The 16,677-nt window shown below is 46.3% G+C and overlaps 1 protein-coding gene and 1 pseudogene across 1 annotated transcript; one reads left to right on the top strand and one right to left on the bottom strand.

Moving 5' to 3' along the window:
• Positions 1-353: 353 nt before the first annotated feature.
• On the bottom strand, positions 354-5,981 carry LOC141572850 (large ribosomal subunit protein uL4-like; annotated as a pseudogene).
• A 6,094-nt stretch (positions 5,982-12,075) lies between these two features.
• LOC141572685 (CD209 antigen-like protein 2) lies at positions 12,076-16,211 on the top strand. The gene is made up of 7 exons (XM_074337739.1): positions 12,076-12,228; positions 12,333-12,419; positions 12,638-12,727; positions 13,119-13,205; positions 13,621-13,772; positions 14,510-14,622; positions 15,447-16,211. The coding sequence occupies exons 1-7, from the start codon at positions 12,204-12,206 to the stop codon at positions 15,595-15,597; spliced, it is 705 nt and encodes a 234-aa protein (XP_074193840.1). The 5' UTR covers positions 12,076-12,203; the 3' UTR covers positions 15,598-16,211.
• Positions 16,212-16,677: the final 466 nt, after the last annotated feature.

Raw genomic sequence — 16,677 nt, forward strand, 5'->3', positions numbered from 1 at the left:
CTGTCGCCCGGGAATGCACACCTCCAACCCAGGGCTCCAACTAGCTGCCCAAGTGAAAAATAACCCCGGTTCCAAGATGGCTATTCTATATATCTGCAAACCCCCCACCCCCACCCCTGGTAGTTACCACAAAGTCCAACAGGAAGTCAGGACCAGAGAGACAACAAGGGGCCTAGCTGCACCCATAGTCCTCCCATTTCTATGGTTAAGCATTTTAACACGCTGGTTCATTTTTATCAATAGCTACAGTATGTTTTAATATGATAAATATCAAGTTTGGGAGGGCAGTTGACTTGGGGGATGAGGAGAGAAATAAAGTGATTCGACCTTTACGGAATAAAGAAGTTTTAAGGTTATGCCGCAGGCTGCCTTTCTTCTGTGGTGGGTTTCTTTCCTGCGGGCTTCTTCTCAGCTGCTGGCTTCCTGGTAGCTGCAGCCTTTTTCCCACCAAAGGCTTCTTCTGCTTCGTAACGCCAACAGCCTTCTTTCCTTTCTTCTGTACCACTGGCTTCTTGCCTGGAGCCCCCTTCTCATCTGACTTGGCTTCTAGCACTGCTGCTGCTTTATCCTCCTGGAGCTGGTGGTTCTTGGCCTGGTGAAGAATGGGTTCCGGTGCATGGTCTTTGCATGTGGGTTTAGCGTCAACCCAAACGATTCTCAGGTTTTTCAGTGGATTCTCTTCAGGACTCTGCAGTGACTCTTCTTGCGTGGTGCTCGGTGGGCTCTTTGCATCTCTGGGATTTTCAAGATTCCACTAAGGTCTGTACTGAGTGTCTTGTGCATGGGAAGGTTGTAGTTACTCTTGAGGGAGGCAGCTTTACACCAACTGCCACACACATCATCTAAGTTGTGGAAAGCACTTTCAGCCCAAATGCAGAAATGGCCCGCATGCCCACCAGGAGCAAGTTTCAAAGTGTTCAGTTTGCTTACATTAAGCCGAGTAATTCCAGGGATGTTTCTGAAGGCTTTGCGGTTGTCCTCATTATAGATGACACAAGGTACCCTGTATTGGAAGCGACAATGTTTTCCCATTTTGCCCTTGAGAGCTCTCATTTCCTAAGATGCATAGACATTTTTATTTATTTATTTTAAATTTTTATGGGGGAATATTGGGAACAGTACATTTCTCCAGGGCCCATCAGCTCCAAGCAGTTGTCTCTCAATCCAGCTGCAGAGGGTGCAGCTCACTGGCCCATGTGGGAATCCAACCAGCAACCCTGTTGTTCACAGACCGAGCTCCAACCAACTGAGCCACCCAGCGTCCCTGATTGATTTTTTTAAGGAGGGTGCAGCTCACAGTGGCCCATGCGGGGATCGAACCGGCTCTAACTAACTGAACTAACTGGCCACCCCGGTATTGACCTTTTGATGTCATTCCAGGTTTTAAGCTTTTTAAGGAGCAAAACAGCCTCCTTGGTCTTCCTGCAGCCTTCAACTTTACCTTCAACCACCAAAGGAAGTTCAGCAACTTCCTCAATACGATGACCTTTAGACATGACCAGCACTGGTTAAGGCCGAGGCGGCCAAGGCAGAGCAGATGGCATATCGCTTCTGTGCTGTGATCACTGCGGTGCCAATGGCGCCAGGTTGTGGTTGGTGCAAACATGAGGCCCCCATGACACACATTGCCAATGGCACCCCAGTCAGAACGCTGAGTCCCATCGCTTCGAACGCTGGGAATTCGAGCCACAGCTCTGCCAGGACCCCACGACTCAGCACTGGTTTGATGACCTGCTAATTCACTGACGGCACAGGGCTGCCTGTTGTTTTTGCGCAAGTTGGTGTGAACAAAGTTCACAATATCTGGCCGAATGGGAGCCTTGGACACAGCAGGAAAAGTGACATTTTTGCCAGATGATTCCCCCTTTTCAGAATACACCGATATCAGTGAACGAGCACACACCTGGCGGGGAGAGGAGACGCCACGCTCCCCTCAAGCCCGTGGCTCCCACAGGAAAAGGCAGGACTGATTTACTTTTAAGAGGACCTGACATATGTGAAGATGTCAAACCTTGATAAAGCTGCTTGGAAAATGTGGGTTTTCATGGGCTTTTTCTCTGCATCCCTGTTTGCATGCATAATTTTTTCCATAATAAAAACAGCAAATCCAAAATTAACAGCAACAACCAAAGTGTAACATTCCGTTTGCATTGAGCTGGGTTTCCTGATGGGTAGTGAGCCTCCCTCCCGTCTCTGGAGAAAATAGAAGTCACCAGGTGGCCTTGGCCTTGGGGCTGAGTCCTGTGACTTTTGCCTTCTTCCCATATTAGTCCAAACCCCTTGTTCCCACTCTTCAAGTCCTTGTATGATCTGGCCCTAGCTGACACCCCAGCCCCAGACTACTGCCTGCGAATTCCTCTCTGTTTTTCTGAAAAGTCCCATTCCCTCTCCACTCCCGCTGTTTACATGTGTTAATACCATGTTTGGAACACTCTTTCATCCACCCATCTCCTCCAGAATAATTCTACTTCTCCAGGCATCACCTCCTCCAGGAAGCCTTCCCAGATTTTCTGGGCTGAATTAGAAGTCTCCAAGAGTCCTCATAGTGCTCCATGCTTCCTAGACTCATCACATGGTTTTAACATCCCTGGTCACCTGTTCCCCACCATTCTGCACTCTCACCACCCCAAAAGTGTCTCCCTTCATTTTTATGGGCCAGGGTGAGGTTAGAGGTCTGTGGCCAGCCTCATGCCTGGAACCACCCTTCTCCTTTCATTTCCCCTTTCATTTCCCCTGAGGCAAATTCTAGGCACGGGACATGGTGCTGGCAGCCTTCTGGTGACTCCCTAAGCTGGACAGCTCCCCCCACCCCAAGGTAACTTGGGCTCTAGGGATGATGTCTGACAATTAAGTTTGCGAACTTATTGCAACAATGTTCCTAACGTTTTTTGATATCAGAGGGATTATTCATTATGAATTGCTACCAACTGGACAAGTAGTTGACCAAGTTTACTATTTGGAAGTGCTGAAAAGTTGCATGAAAAAGTTAGACAACCTGAACTTTTCACCAACAATTCATGGCTCTCGCATCACGACAATGCACCAGCTCACACGACACTGTCTGTGAGGACGTTTTTAGCCAGTAAACAAATAACTGTACTGGAACATCCTCTCTACTCACCTGATCTGGCCCCAATGACTTCTTTCTTTACTCAAAGATAAAGGAAATATTGAAAGGAAGACATTTTGATGACATTCCGGAATCGAAGGTAATATGATGACAGCTCTGATGGTCATTCCAGAAAATAGTTCCAAAATTGCTTTGAAGGATGGACTAGGTGCTGACTCAGGTGCATAACTTCCCAAGGGGAGTACTTCAAAGGTGACCATAGTGATATTCAGCAATGAGATATGTAGCACTTTTTCTAGGATGAGTTTGCGAACTTAATTGTCATACATCCTAAATACCATCTCTTCTGTTTTTGTCTATCGATGGACACTTGGGTCGCTTCCTGTTTTAGGCTACTGAGAGTAATGGTGCAACGAACATGCAGGTACATATACCTTTTAACGTCATAAAATTTGTGTTTTGTATTTCTTCAGATAAATACCCAGAAGTGGGATTGATGGGTCATATGGTAATTCCATTCTTAATTTGTTTGAAGAATCTGCATACTGTTTTTTATAGTGGCTGCACCAATTTGCAATCCCACCAACAGTGCATGAGAATTTCCTTTTCTCCACAGCCTCTCCAACACTTGTTGCTTGTTGATTTATTGATGACAGTCATTCTGACAGATGTGAAGTGATAGATCATTGTGGTTTTAATTTGCATTTTCTGATGATTAGTGACATTGAGCATTTTTTCATATGTCTGTTGGCCATCTGTATGTCCTCTTTGAAGAAATGTCTATTCAGGTCCTTTGCCCATTTTTTAATCAGATTGTTTGATTTTGTGTGTGTGTGTTAAGTTGTACGAATTCTTGGTACATTTTCGATATTAACACCTTATTAAATGTTTCATTGGCGAATACCTTCTCCCATTTGGTAGACTGTCTTTTCGTTTTGTTCATGGTTTCCCTCTCTGGACAAAAACTCTTTAGTTTGATGAAATCCTATTTGTTTATATTTTCTTTTGTTTCCCTTGCCATAGGAGACATATCCAACAATTTTTTACTAAGGGTGATGTCAAACAATTTACGGCCTATGTTTTCTTCTAGGACTTTTATGGTTTGGGGTCTCATATTTAAGTTTTTAATCCATTTTGAGGTTTTTTTTGTATATGGTGTAAGAAAGTGATAGTTTCATTCTTTTGCATGCATCTGTCCAGTTTTCCAAACACCGCTTGTTAAAGAGACTGTCTTTATCCCATTGTTTATTCCTGTTTCCTTTGTCACAGATTAATTGACTGTATAGGAGTGGGTCTATTTCTAGGTTCTCTACTCTGTCCATTGGCCTACATGTCTGTTTTTTATGCCAGTACCATGCTGTTTTGATTACTATAGCTTTGTAGTATAGTTTGATATCAGCTAGCATGATACCTCCAACGTTGTTCATCTTTCTCAAGGTTGCTTTGGCTATTCAGGGTCGTTTGTGGTTCCATATACATTTTACAATGATTTATTCTAGCTCAGTGAAAACTGCCTTTTGTATTTTGATTGGGATTGTGTTGAATCTGTAGATTGCTTTGTGCATTATGGACATTTTAATGATGTTAATTCTTCCTATCCATGAGGACAGTACATCCTTTCATTTATTTGTATCTTCTTTGATGTCTTGTAGTTTTCCAGGTACAGGTCTTTTACCTCCTTGGTTAAATATATTTCTATGTATTTTATTTTTTATGCAATTGTAAATGGATTTTTTTCACTTCTGTTTCAGATAGTTTGTTATTGCTGTATAAAAATACATCCAATTTCTTAATATTAATTTTGTATCCTGCTGCCTTACTGAATTCATTTATCAGTTCTAATAGCTTTTTGGCGAAATCTTTGGGGTTCTCTCTGTATATTATCATGTCATCTGCCAATAATAATAGTTTTAGTTTTTCCTTTCCAATGTGGATAACTTTTATTTCTTTTCCTTGCTTGATTGCTGTGGCTAGGACTTCCAATACTATGTTGAATAAAAGTGGTAAATGTGGGGGCCGGCCCGTTGGCTCAGGCGGTTAGATCTCCATGCTCCTAACTCCGAAGGCTGCCACTTCGATTCCCACATGAGTCAGTGGGCTCTCAACCACAAGGTTGCCAGTTCAACTGCTCGAGTCCCACAAGGGATGGTGGGCAGCGCCCCGTGCAACTAAAATTGAACATGGCACCTTGAGCTGACCTGCCGCTCAGTTCCCAAATGGCTCAGTTGGTTGGAGCGCATCCTCTCAACCACAAGGTTGCCCGTTCGACTCCGACAAGGGATGGTGGGCTGTGCCCTCCACAACTAGATTGAAGGACAATGACTTGGAGCTGGTGGGCCCTGGAGAAACACACTCTTCCCCAATAGTCCCCAATAAAATAAAATTTAAAAGAATTATTTTAAAAAAAAAATAAAAGCAGGCAGTCTCTCAGTTGGTGTGCATATCCAGTTTTTCTCTCATTTACAGAAGACTGCTTCTCATGATTGACTTGAATGCTGAGAGACCACGCCAGAGCACCTGTGTGTGTGTGTGTGTGTGTGTGTGTGTGTGTGTGTGTGTGTGTGTGTTTGGTGAGCTTTATTGTTCTTTAGCAGGACTGCTCTAGAGGTGGGGGCTTCTCCTCTCCTCCCGTTCTCCCGGTGCTGGGCAGATGCAGCCCGCGGGGACCCGGGGTTGTGCGATTGCCTCTCGCCCGTCCTTGGATTGGCCTGGCCGGCAGTTGGCAGCGGGGAATCACCACACATCTGCGCACCCTATCCGCGCACACTTTCCGCACCCAGTCGACGCTTGGGCCGCCGCTGCCTCCCTGGCCTTTTCTCTTCTTCCCGCTGGCTAACCAGCCTGCCTGGCCCCGCCCCAGCCCGCCCCAGGCCACCGGGAAGCGCAGCTCCGTCAAAAGCTTTTTCTGCATCTGTTGATTTTTGTCCTTTATTTTGTTTATATGTGGTGTATCGTGTTAATTGATTTGCGGATATTGAACCAAACTTGCATCCCAGGAATACTTGATCATGTGTATGATCTTTTAATGTATTGTTGAATTTGGTTTGCTAATATTTTGTTGAGGATATTTTGCATCTGTATTCATCAGGGATATTAGCCTATAGCTTTCCTTCTTTCCTTCCTTCCTTCCTTCCTTCCTTCCTTCCTTCCTTCCTTCCTTCCTTCCTTCCTTCCTTCCTTCCTTCCTTCCTTCCTTCCTTCCTTCCTTCCTTTTGTAAGGTCCTTGCCTGGTTTGAAATGAAGGTAATGTTAGACTGGTAAAATGACCTTGGGAGACTTTTCTCCTCTTCAATTTTTTGGAAGAGTTTGAGCAGGATTGGTATTAGATCCTCTTTGAAGGTTTGGTAGAATTCACTAGTGAAGCCATCTGGTCCCTGACGTTTGCTTTTGGGAAGGTTTTGGATGACTGATTCAATTTCGTTGCTGGTGATCGGTCTGTTTAGATTTTCCAGTTCTTCATGGTTCAGCCTTTGAAGGCTATATGTTTCTAAGAACTTATCCATTTCTTCTAGGTTGTTGAATTTGGTGGCATATAGTCCTTCATAGTATTCTTGGATGAGCCTTTGTATTTCTGTGGTGTCCGTGATAACTTCCCCTTTTTCGTTTCTGATTTTGTTAATTAGCATCTTCTCTCTTTTTATCTTAGTGAGTCTAGCCAAGGGTTTGTCAATTGTGTTAATCTTTTCAAAGAACCAGCTCTTTGTCACATTAATTTTTTCTATTGTCTTTTTGTTCTCTATTTCATTTAGTTCTGCTCTGATTTTTGTTATTTCCTTTCTTCTGCTGACCTTGGGTTTCACTTGTTCTTCTTTTTCTAGTTCTTTAAGGTGTAACATGAGGTTATTTATTGGGATTTTTCTTGTTTCTTGAGTTAGGCCTGCAATGATATAAATTTCCCTCTTAAAACTGCTTTCGCTGCATCCCCAAAATTTTGGTCGGATGTATTTTCATTGTCATTTGTTTCTATGTATCTTTTGATCTCTCCTCTAATTTCTTCTTTGACCCAGTCATTCTTTAAAAGTATGTTGTTTAATCCCCATGTATTTGTGTTTTTTCCTGCTTTCTTTTTGCAGTTGATATCCAATTTCAAAGCCTTGTGATCAGAGAATATGCTTGGTATGATTTCAATCTTCTTAAATTTGCTGAGGCTGATTTTATGTCCCAGTATATGGTCTATCCTTGAGAATGTTCCGTGTACACTAGAAAAGAATGTGTAGTCTGACGTTTTAGGATGAAGTGCTCTATAAATGTCAATTATGTCCAGTCCATCTAATGTGTCATTTAGGGCTGCTGTTTCGTTATTTATTTTCTGTTTGGACGATCTATTCATAGCTGTCAATGATGTATTTAAGTCCTCTAGTATAATTGTGTTTTGGTCAATTTCTCCCTTTAGTTCTGTTAGCAGTTGCTTGGTATATTTCGGTGCTCCCTGATTGGGGGCATAAATATTGATGACTGGTATGTCTTCTTGTTGTATAGTCCCCTTTACCACTATGAAATGTCCATCTTTGTCTCTTGTTACCTTTTTCACCCTGAAGTCTGTTTCATCTGATATCATTATGGCCACACCTGATTTTCTCTGGGTACCATTTGCTTGGAGTTCAATTTCCACCCTTTCACTTTGAGTCTATGCTTGTCCTTGTAGCTGAGATGTGTCTCTTGGAGACAGCATATGGTTGGGTTTAGTTTTTTTTTGCTTTGTTTGTTTGTTTGTTTTAGAGCAAGTCTATTGGCAATGAACTTTTTCTTTTTCTTTTTTTTAAGATTTTATTGGGGAAGGGGAACAGGACTTTATTGGGGAACAGTGTGTTCTTCCAGGCCTTTTTTCCAAGTCAAGTTGTTGTCCTTTCAATCTCAGTTGTGGAGGGTGCCGTTCAGCTTCAAGTTGTTGTTCTTTCAGTCTTAGTTGTGGAGGGCACACCACAGCTCCAGGTCCAGTTGCCATTGCTAGTTGCAGGGGGCACAGCCCACCATCCCTTGCGGGACTCGAGGAGTTGAACTGGCAACCTTGTGGTTGAGAGGACGCCCTCCAACCAACTGAGCCATCTGGGAGCTCAGTGGCAGCTCAGCTCAAGGTGCCGTGTTCAACCTTAGTTGTAGGAGGCGGAGCCCACCATCCCTTGCGGGACTCGAGGAGTTGAACTGGCAACCTTGTGGTTGAGAGCCCACTGGCCCATGTGGGAATCGAACTGCCAGCCTTCGGAGTTAGGAGCATGGAGCTCAACCGCCTGAGCCACCGGGCCGGCCCCTGGGTTTAGTTTTTTGATCCAATCTGCTACTCTGTGCCTTTTTATTGGTGAGTTCAGTCCATTTATATTTAGGGTGATTATTGATATGTGAGGATTTCCTGTCATTCTATCTGTAGTTTTCTGGTAAGGCTGTGTCTCCATTGTTTCTTTGCCTTTTTGTTTTTGTCTATTATTTCTGTGTGGTGGTATTCTATGATGTTTCCCTCTGTTTCTTCTTTTATTACAGTATATATTTCAGTTCTGGATTTTTTTTGAGTGGTTACCCTTAAGTTTATGTAAAAGAAAGTTTGATATTTAGAGTATTCCATTTTCTTCAGCACGCTTTCTTTCTCCATTCCCATATTCCGGTTCAGGCCTTTACTCTCCCCCTTTTTATGTTTCGGTTGCCACAAATTGTCCCTGTTGATGGTGGTCGAATAGCCTCCTTTAGTATTTCTTGTAGTGCAGGTCGTGTATTAGAAAATTCCCTCAGCTTCTGTGTGTCTGGAAAGGTCTTTATTCCTCCTTCATATCTAAAGGATATCTTTGCTGGATATATTATTCTTGGCTCATGATTTCTCTCTTTCAATAGTTTGAATATTTGGTTCCACTCCCTCCTGGCTTGTAGAGTTTCTGCTGAAAAATCTGATGATAATCTAATGGGCTTTCCTTTGTCAGTTCCCGTCTTCTTTTCCCTGGCTGCCTTAAGGATTCCTTCTTTGTAGTTGATTTTAGACAGCTTCAATACAATGTGCCTTGGAGAAGGCCTGTTGGGATTGAGGTAATTAGGTGTTCTATTTGCTTCTTGGATTCGAGGGTCCAGTTCTGTCCACAAGTTTGGGAAGTTCTTATCGACAATTTGTTTGAATATATTCTCTGTTCCCTTCTCTCTTTCTTCTCCTTCTGGTATGCCCATTATTCTTATATTGCTCTTTCTGATGGAGTCAGAAAGTTCTTGTAGAGTTCTTTCATTTCTTTTAAGTCTCAAGTCTCTTTCTTCTTCCATCTGTGTAATTTCCAGGTTTCTATCTTCGATGTCACTGATTCTTTCCTCCATCTGGTCAACTCTACTACCTAAACTGGTTATTTCATTCTTAATTTCTTCTATTGAGTTCTTAATCTCCAGAAATTCTATTTGGTTCTTTTTTAAAATTTCAATCTCTTTTGTAAAATGCTCATGCTGTTCTTTGATTGTGTTCTGAGTTCATTAAACTGCCTATCTGTGTTTTCTTGTATCTCGTTGAGTTTTTTCAGAACTGCAATCTTGAATTCTCTGTCATTTAAGTCACATATTTCCGTACCTTTAAGTTCCTTTTCTGGAGACTTTTCACTTTCTTTCTGAGCTGTCTTGTTGCCTTGGTTATTCATGGCAATTACTGATTTATTATTTCTCTTCCTAGACATCTACAGGAGTGGCTTCTGCAACAGGTTGATAGGAAGAGGTCTTTCTTTTGTTTTCCAGTACTTGTTGGTAGAATGTTTTATTTTTTCTCTGGCTGCAGTCTTTTTTTCTCTCTCACACGGTAGTGCTATGTTTTCTCTGCACTATTCCAGCTTCTCACACAATGGGGGGATTCCCTGGGACACTGGCTTCTCCTCTGTTAATAGTTCGCCTAGGTCACAGGGCGCAGTGTCCCGGTGGGTATGTGGAGAGCTTTTGAAGTTCCAAAGCTCTTCCTGCACCAGATTCAGAGCCCGCATGTTTCAGCAGTTCTGTTTACTCCTGCAGGGATCCACCCAGGTATGTGGGGCCAGGGGCGGGGTGAGTTGTGAGAGGTGGCCCAGAGCAATGACGGCGACCACCACCACAGCTGGTCCTGCTTCCACAGCTCCCTCCCCTTTGCCAGAACTAGTTGGGCTGCGAATCTGTGTCTGCGGTCCACAGTTCTCAGAACAGCAAATATTCTGTTCTTTTGCTCTGACACTGGTACTGTTCCACTTCTAGCATCGGGCAGGTGGGGGCAGGGCGAGCTCTGGGAGGGTAGGGAGGGGGTGGTTAGTCTCAGTGCCTAAGGCTCCGTTCTCTGCTCGGCAGTGAGGGCTTAAACCACCGTTTTCAGCCTTCTTCCCTCAGTCTTTTCTCAGAGGTCTCTGCCATGAGCGTTGGGTTCAGCCGAGTTATACGCTGCCCTCTCAGCCCTGTGGGCCTTAAGAGGAGCCCTAGCAGTCCGAGTTCTTCCCTCTCCCGCAGCTGCGGTAGTTCCGGGAAGCAGCGAGCTCGGAGCACTGAGCCAGGTCTGCGTCCTGCGCCCATGCGGCTCCGTCCCCGCACTTCTCCCTTCCCTACCCCCCCCCACTCGCGTGATTCGCCCACCTTTAGGTGAATTCAGTAGTGGGCCTCTTCTTCTTGCCTGTCTGCTGTGCAGGGAGTCCTTTGTGGAGTTATTGTTGTTCAATTAGTTGTAAATTCCAGGGGAGCTTTACAGAGGCTCACCTCACGCCACCATTTTGATTTTTATCTGTAAGTTTTAAACAAGCACATTTTTATTCCTTTCTCCTACAGGAAGCTAATTCTCAGAATCCCAGATGTATAATCAACTGCTGACGTCTGCACACTCAGCAACACAGTTTTTCAAAAATTGTTTTTATCTTGGTAAAAGATATATAACATGAAATTGACCATTTTAACTGTTTTTAAGTACACATTCATAAATCCCACAGCCATCCTCACCATCATCTCCAGAACTTTCCATCTTCTGAAACTGAAACTCTGTCCCCATTAACACTCACTTCCCTCCCCCTCCCCCAGCCCTGGCCCCACCATCTACTTCCTGTCTCTATGAATCTGACCTCTCTAGGGACCTCCATTGAGTGGATTCACCCAGTATCTGTCCTTGTGTGTCTAGTCTTTCACTTACCATAACGTCCTCAAGGTCCATCCATGTTGTAGAAGGTAGTCACTTGGGTCTTTCTAGGACTATTACAAATAAAGCTTCTGTGAGTTTTTGGTTTTCTCCTTGATGCTATTTATACGCTTTGGATAACAGTGTGGACTGTGGAGGTGGACTGTCCGGGTTTGAATCCCATCCCCACTATTTAGCAGCTATGTGACTTTGGGCCAGAGGCCTAGTTCAGTTTCCCCCTATCTGTAAACTGGAGGTCATATTATCTACCCCAGGGTGGGAAGAGTAAATGAATTGTATATAAAGTAGTTAGAAAAGTGCCCCACTAGGGGCCGGCCCGGTGGCTCAGGCGGTTGGAGCTCCATGCTCCTAACTCCGAAGGCTGCAACAGCAACTGGACCTGGAGCTGAGCTGCACACAACTAAGATCGAAAGGACAACAACTTGACTTGGAAAAAGACCTGGAAGTACACACTGTTCCCCAGTAAAGTCCTGTTCCCCTTCCCCCCCCCAAAAAAGAATAAAAGAAAAGTGCCCCACTATAGTGGGCATTAAATAAACACAAGCAATTATGATTCAGCTACAACTTCCAAAGTCAGCAGAAATCACCATAAATGTGAACATCAGCAAGCCAAGTCAGCAGAGCCTGAAGGTCAGAGGGGAAAGTGGTTCCAAGAAGATTGGGGGTACTGCTGGCTCACCCCATCCTACGTGGAGAAGGAATAACAAATTAGTGTTACTTCCCTTGTCACTGGATTTCATCAAAAGCATCTCAAGCTGGCCACGGCTTGAGTGGACCAGTCCTTCTCACTGTCGACCTGACCCCAAGACACCCAGCAGCACTTCCCTGGCATTCCTGGAAGGTCATCGCATTCTATAACAGAAGCCCCCACCCTCTCTGCCTTTGTGGTGATGAGTCAGTGCCCAGTTCCCTATTTCCTTCCTGAGTGAAAGTAGATGTGGGGAGTGAGCATCCCAGGCTGGGAAATAAAAGCTGTGGTCCACAGGGACTCGGACAAAGCTTTTGGAGACAGTGGGTGGACTTGTGTGGTCCAAGGAACTGATGGCACAGCAGCCGGGCTCCCTGGGTGAGGCTGGGTGGGGACTCTGGGATCTAGGGCAGGTGGGTAAGGGGATGGCTAGGTCTGGTTTCAGCTTGTCCAGGCTCTGAATTTGTTCTCTGCCCACTCAGAGGAGGAAGAGCAGATAATCAACAGCAACAGAATCTCCCCTCAAGCCTTTGGATTCCAACGGACCCCTGATTCCAAGACTTTCACAGGTACAAGAGGATTAGGGGACCAGGGGACAGATGACTGTTACCAGATTCCTGGGTCCTGGGGAAGTGCAGGCTCGGGGTCTGGGCTCCTGGGACTTGGAGAAGGTGGGGGCTGGGGCCCTGGCTCCTGGGTGCTGGAGGTGGAAGATAAGGGACAGGACGTCCCTGGGGCAGGCTGAGGGACACAGGCACGCTAGAACTGCCATCATTTTCTCCCTCAGGGTGTCTGGAACGGGGACAGGTCTCCTTGGTGCTGCTGCTCTTCTCTTTCAAACTCTTCGCTGGACTCCTGGTGGCCATCCTTGTTCAAGGTCAGGGGCAGGCCCTGAGGTCTGGGGCTTCCAGGGTTGGGGCTTTTGGCTACGGACATAGCCTTGGGTGGGAGAGGGGGACAATCCCAGAGGGAGGTGGGGCTGAAAGCCAGAACTTAAGTTACCGTCGGTTTCCCTGGTCAGCTCTCTGGTGGCCTCTTCCATAGCCCCTCCCACCGCTGGTGCCGGGGAAGGGGGGAGAGGGGCAGAGGGATGAATGCTGGCTCCACCTCTCCTCCTGGTGTGGACTTCTCTGGACATCAAATTTCCTCATCTGTCACAGGATTAACCAAGACCTTGACCCTCAGAAACAATGTTCTCGACGGTCCAGTGTAGGGCATGACACAGAGTAGGTGTTTAATAATTGCAATTTGTTTTTTCCTTGGCATAGTCTCCAACATACCCAGGCCCCAGGGACTGGAGCACTCGAAGCAGGAGGAGATTCACCAGGAACTGACCCAGCTGAAGTCTGGCCTGGGTGAGTGGCCGGAAGCCAGGGGCCATGGGCCTGGAAGGGTCTCCATGTGGTGTGACTCTGTTGGCATCATTCTTCTCTGCACCTTAGTTTTCTCATCTGTGAAATAGGAACACGAAATAAAAAGGATGATGGTACTTGATGCTCCCAGGGGGCCAGGCATACAGTAGGCACTACATTAAACCAGTCTCTTCTTCTGAGTTCTAAATCCCTGTTCCTCCCTGCCAGGGAGTGATGAGGGTCGGTATTTCTACATTCTCTGGGGGCTGAGAGGGAGTCATGGGAATTGGAGAGGGGAATGGTCCATGTGGCATGTGGAGTCAAGGAGGGTCCTGACCCTCAAGGGATTAGGGTGGACAGGTACAGGTTCAGGGGTGTCCGGAGCTGGGTCCCAGCCCTGACTCACCTTCCCTAACAGCTCGCCTCTGCCACCGGTGTCCTTGGGAATGGATCTTCTTCCAAGGAAACTGTTACTTCTTCTCCAGTTCCCAGAAGAACTGGCATCAGTCCGTCATTGCCTGCCAGGACGTGGAGGCTCAACTCGTGGTGATCAAAAGTGCAGAGGAGCAGGTACACCTGTGCTTTCGGGGGACCTGGCTTGGTCTGGAGCATGCACCTGACCACTGGCCAACTGGGGACCAGATGATGAGAGTGGATGTTCTGGGAGAGAAGCTGCTCACTCCACGTGGAACAGTGGGGCGGGGAAGGATACGCATGAAGAGACCCCGGCAATTTGTAAGGAGATACAAACAAGATCTGAACATGTGCAAGTGTTTTGGGGGACACCTAAAATATAAGTAAACCCCAGCGGTATGCTGGCAAATGTTTAACAATTAGCTCTTTGGGAGGCAAAAGCCCTGATTTGTATCGGTTGCCAGTTTCCCGGGTGTAAATTCTCCACCATGGCTGATTTCGAGCTGATGTCATTCAATGTGGAGCTGCAAAGAGACGTGCATGAGCTGCTCTCACAAACTGGTTCAATCTGATTCCAGAACATTAAACCCAGGCATGAATAAATTAGTGTGCACATGCTTAGCACATGTAAATCCCATAACCATGTCATATTACGAAGTGTGTGTGATGAGAGACCAGTTATGTACATATATCTGCAAGTCAGAACAGCTGTGCTCATAGGATACAGATGTGAGGGAAACTCCGACATCCTGAGCGCACGTAGGGGCTCAGGATCTGGCAAACTAGAGGCTAAATGTCAGACTAAAGGATGGACTTCCTGCCAAAGGATGGGGAGATGCTGCGCCTGGGAAGTGGGGGGCCGAGCTCCCTCCTGACTTCTCTCCATCCACCAGACATTCCTGCAGCTGCGGGTTCCCAAGGATGACCCCCGTACCTGGATAGGGCTCTCAGACCTGAAACATGAGGGGAAGTGGCATTGGGTGGACAACTCAACCCTGTCGAGCAGGTAAGTCTCAGGCAAAGGGGACCCTCTATCAAAGCTTCCTGACGTGAGCTTTACCTGGGGATCCTCCCCCACTGCCTGAGAGGGTTTAAGAGTCTGGGATTTTTCTGAGTTGGGAAGGTGGTCTCCACATACTCCTGTGTCGATAGCATGCCAGGAGCCCCAGATTCCACCATCAGAACTGCAGGAGCAGCTTGCAGGCTGAGTGGGTGTTTTAAGATACAGTGTATGTTATCAGACTATCAGAAATATGGTAAGGCTGACCGAGCAGATTGCCATTGAAAAGATAGTTTGTTGCAGACACAGATTCTAAGAGAAGGAATACACATCACGGTGCAGGAGCGTTCCACGGGGAAGCACAGGTTGGTCAGGAAGAAGAGGGAGAGGAAGAACTGTGGGCAAGAGTCTTTATTGTGGTTTCAAGGGAACGAGTGGGCAAGGCAGTGTGAGGGGCCTTAGCATTGGCTCGTCTGAAAAACGTCAGTTACTCTCGGGCATAGGGGCTGCCCCTAGTTGTCTGGCGCTGGCCCTGGGGTGATCAGGGCAGGATCCTGAGTGTGAGAGCCTGATAACTAAGGTGGTTGGGGTGTGGGCTCTGGATTGGTTGCTTTATGGTTGAAAAGCATGTCCCAGGGAGAAGGGCTTCTGCTCAAATTGTAGGGGCAGGAGGCCAAGGCGAGTTGACCCAGGCATGTCATCGGGCCGTCCAGAACAAGGCAAGCCCGTCATATGCGTGCAGGGCAGATTTGAAAGCATCAGGTTAACCGAAGCTGGAAACACAGTTAACACAGTGGGATCAGGGCTAACGGTCTGGGTGGCCTTTGCAGCTTCAGCAAGTATTGGAACAATGGGGAACCTAACAGCCAAGGGGATGAAGATTGTGCAGAATTCAAGGGCAATGGCTGGAACGACTCCGGATGTGACAGAAGCAATCTCTGGGTCTGCAAAAGGCCCTCAGCTTCCTGCTCTGGTGATTGAAGGCTGGTTTCTGTCCTCACCCCTGCAACCCCAACCCCTCCTCTGCTGCATCTGCTGAATTTCACCCATGTTTACGCCATGTTCACCCATGGTCCTTCTCCTGGTCTGTGCATGCTGAGATGTCTACAAAAGCTCCGAGACTCTTCTGTGTCAGACTCCTCACCCTCTATGGGCTCAGCTATGTCCTTCCTCTGATGCTTCGAGGTTCCCCTTGGCTCAGAGATTGTAGTTCTAGAGACCTTGGAGCTCTTAAAAAAAAGATGAAGAAAAGAAAAACCAATAGGCTCAAAATGGAGTCGGTGGTGCTAAGCCCCATGTCAGCAAATCAAGACTTCTTTGCAGTTCCAGCCCCTCCCAGGAACGTGTGCTGTAACCTGTCCACCTGGAACTTCCTGGTGAGCACTAGTGAGGTCACGGGCTTGAGAAGACTCTGCCTTCTCCTAAGGGAAGGCGACCTTCCCTGGGATCATCCACTCTTTTCATTTCCTTGTTCCGTCCTCCTTCTGCCTATAAAAGCATGCATTTTGTCCAGCCTCTCAAAGCTCCTTGCTACTTGCCAGATGTGATGTTGCCTGATCCATGAGTCATTCAATAAAGGCAATGAGATCTGCCAATTTACTCTACTGAGTTTTGTTTTTTAACAGCTACACAAAGTGACCAGAGCTACATAAAGGATACCATGGGGGCTCGATGGGGATCGTGTGTTTCATTGATCTACTCTCTCTGCCTTGAGAAGATCACATGGTTTTGGTGATCACGTCAGATCCCACAGGTTAAGGGCTGGGTCCTTCAAGACTGTCCCACCCTTCAGAGACCAATTGTAAGTCCAGGTTGTCACCTGGGCTTCTGACCAACCGGCTATAAATCAGAGGTTCCAATGACCCCCCCACCCCTGCCCTCCTTGGATTTGAGGAATTGGCTATAGTGTCTCACAGAACTCAGGGAAACACTTTACTTACTAGATCACCAGTTTATTGTAAAAGGATAGATCATGAACAGTGAGATGGAAGAGATATGGAGGAAAAGGTATGGGAAGGGTATGGAGCTTCTGTGCCCTCTCTGAGCACCACTCGTCCCTAA

The sequence above is a fragment of the Rhinolophus sinicus genome, linkage group LG07 (assembly GCF_036562045.2).
Source record: "Rhinolophus sinicus isolate RSC01 linkage group LG07, ASM3656204v1, whole genome shotgun sequence".
NCBI lineage: Eukaryota > Metazoa > Chordata > Mammalia > Chiroptera > Rhinolophidae > Rhinolophus > Rhinolophus sinicus.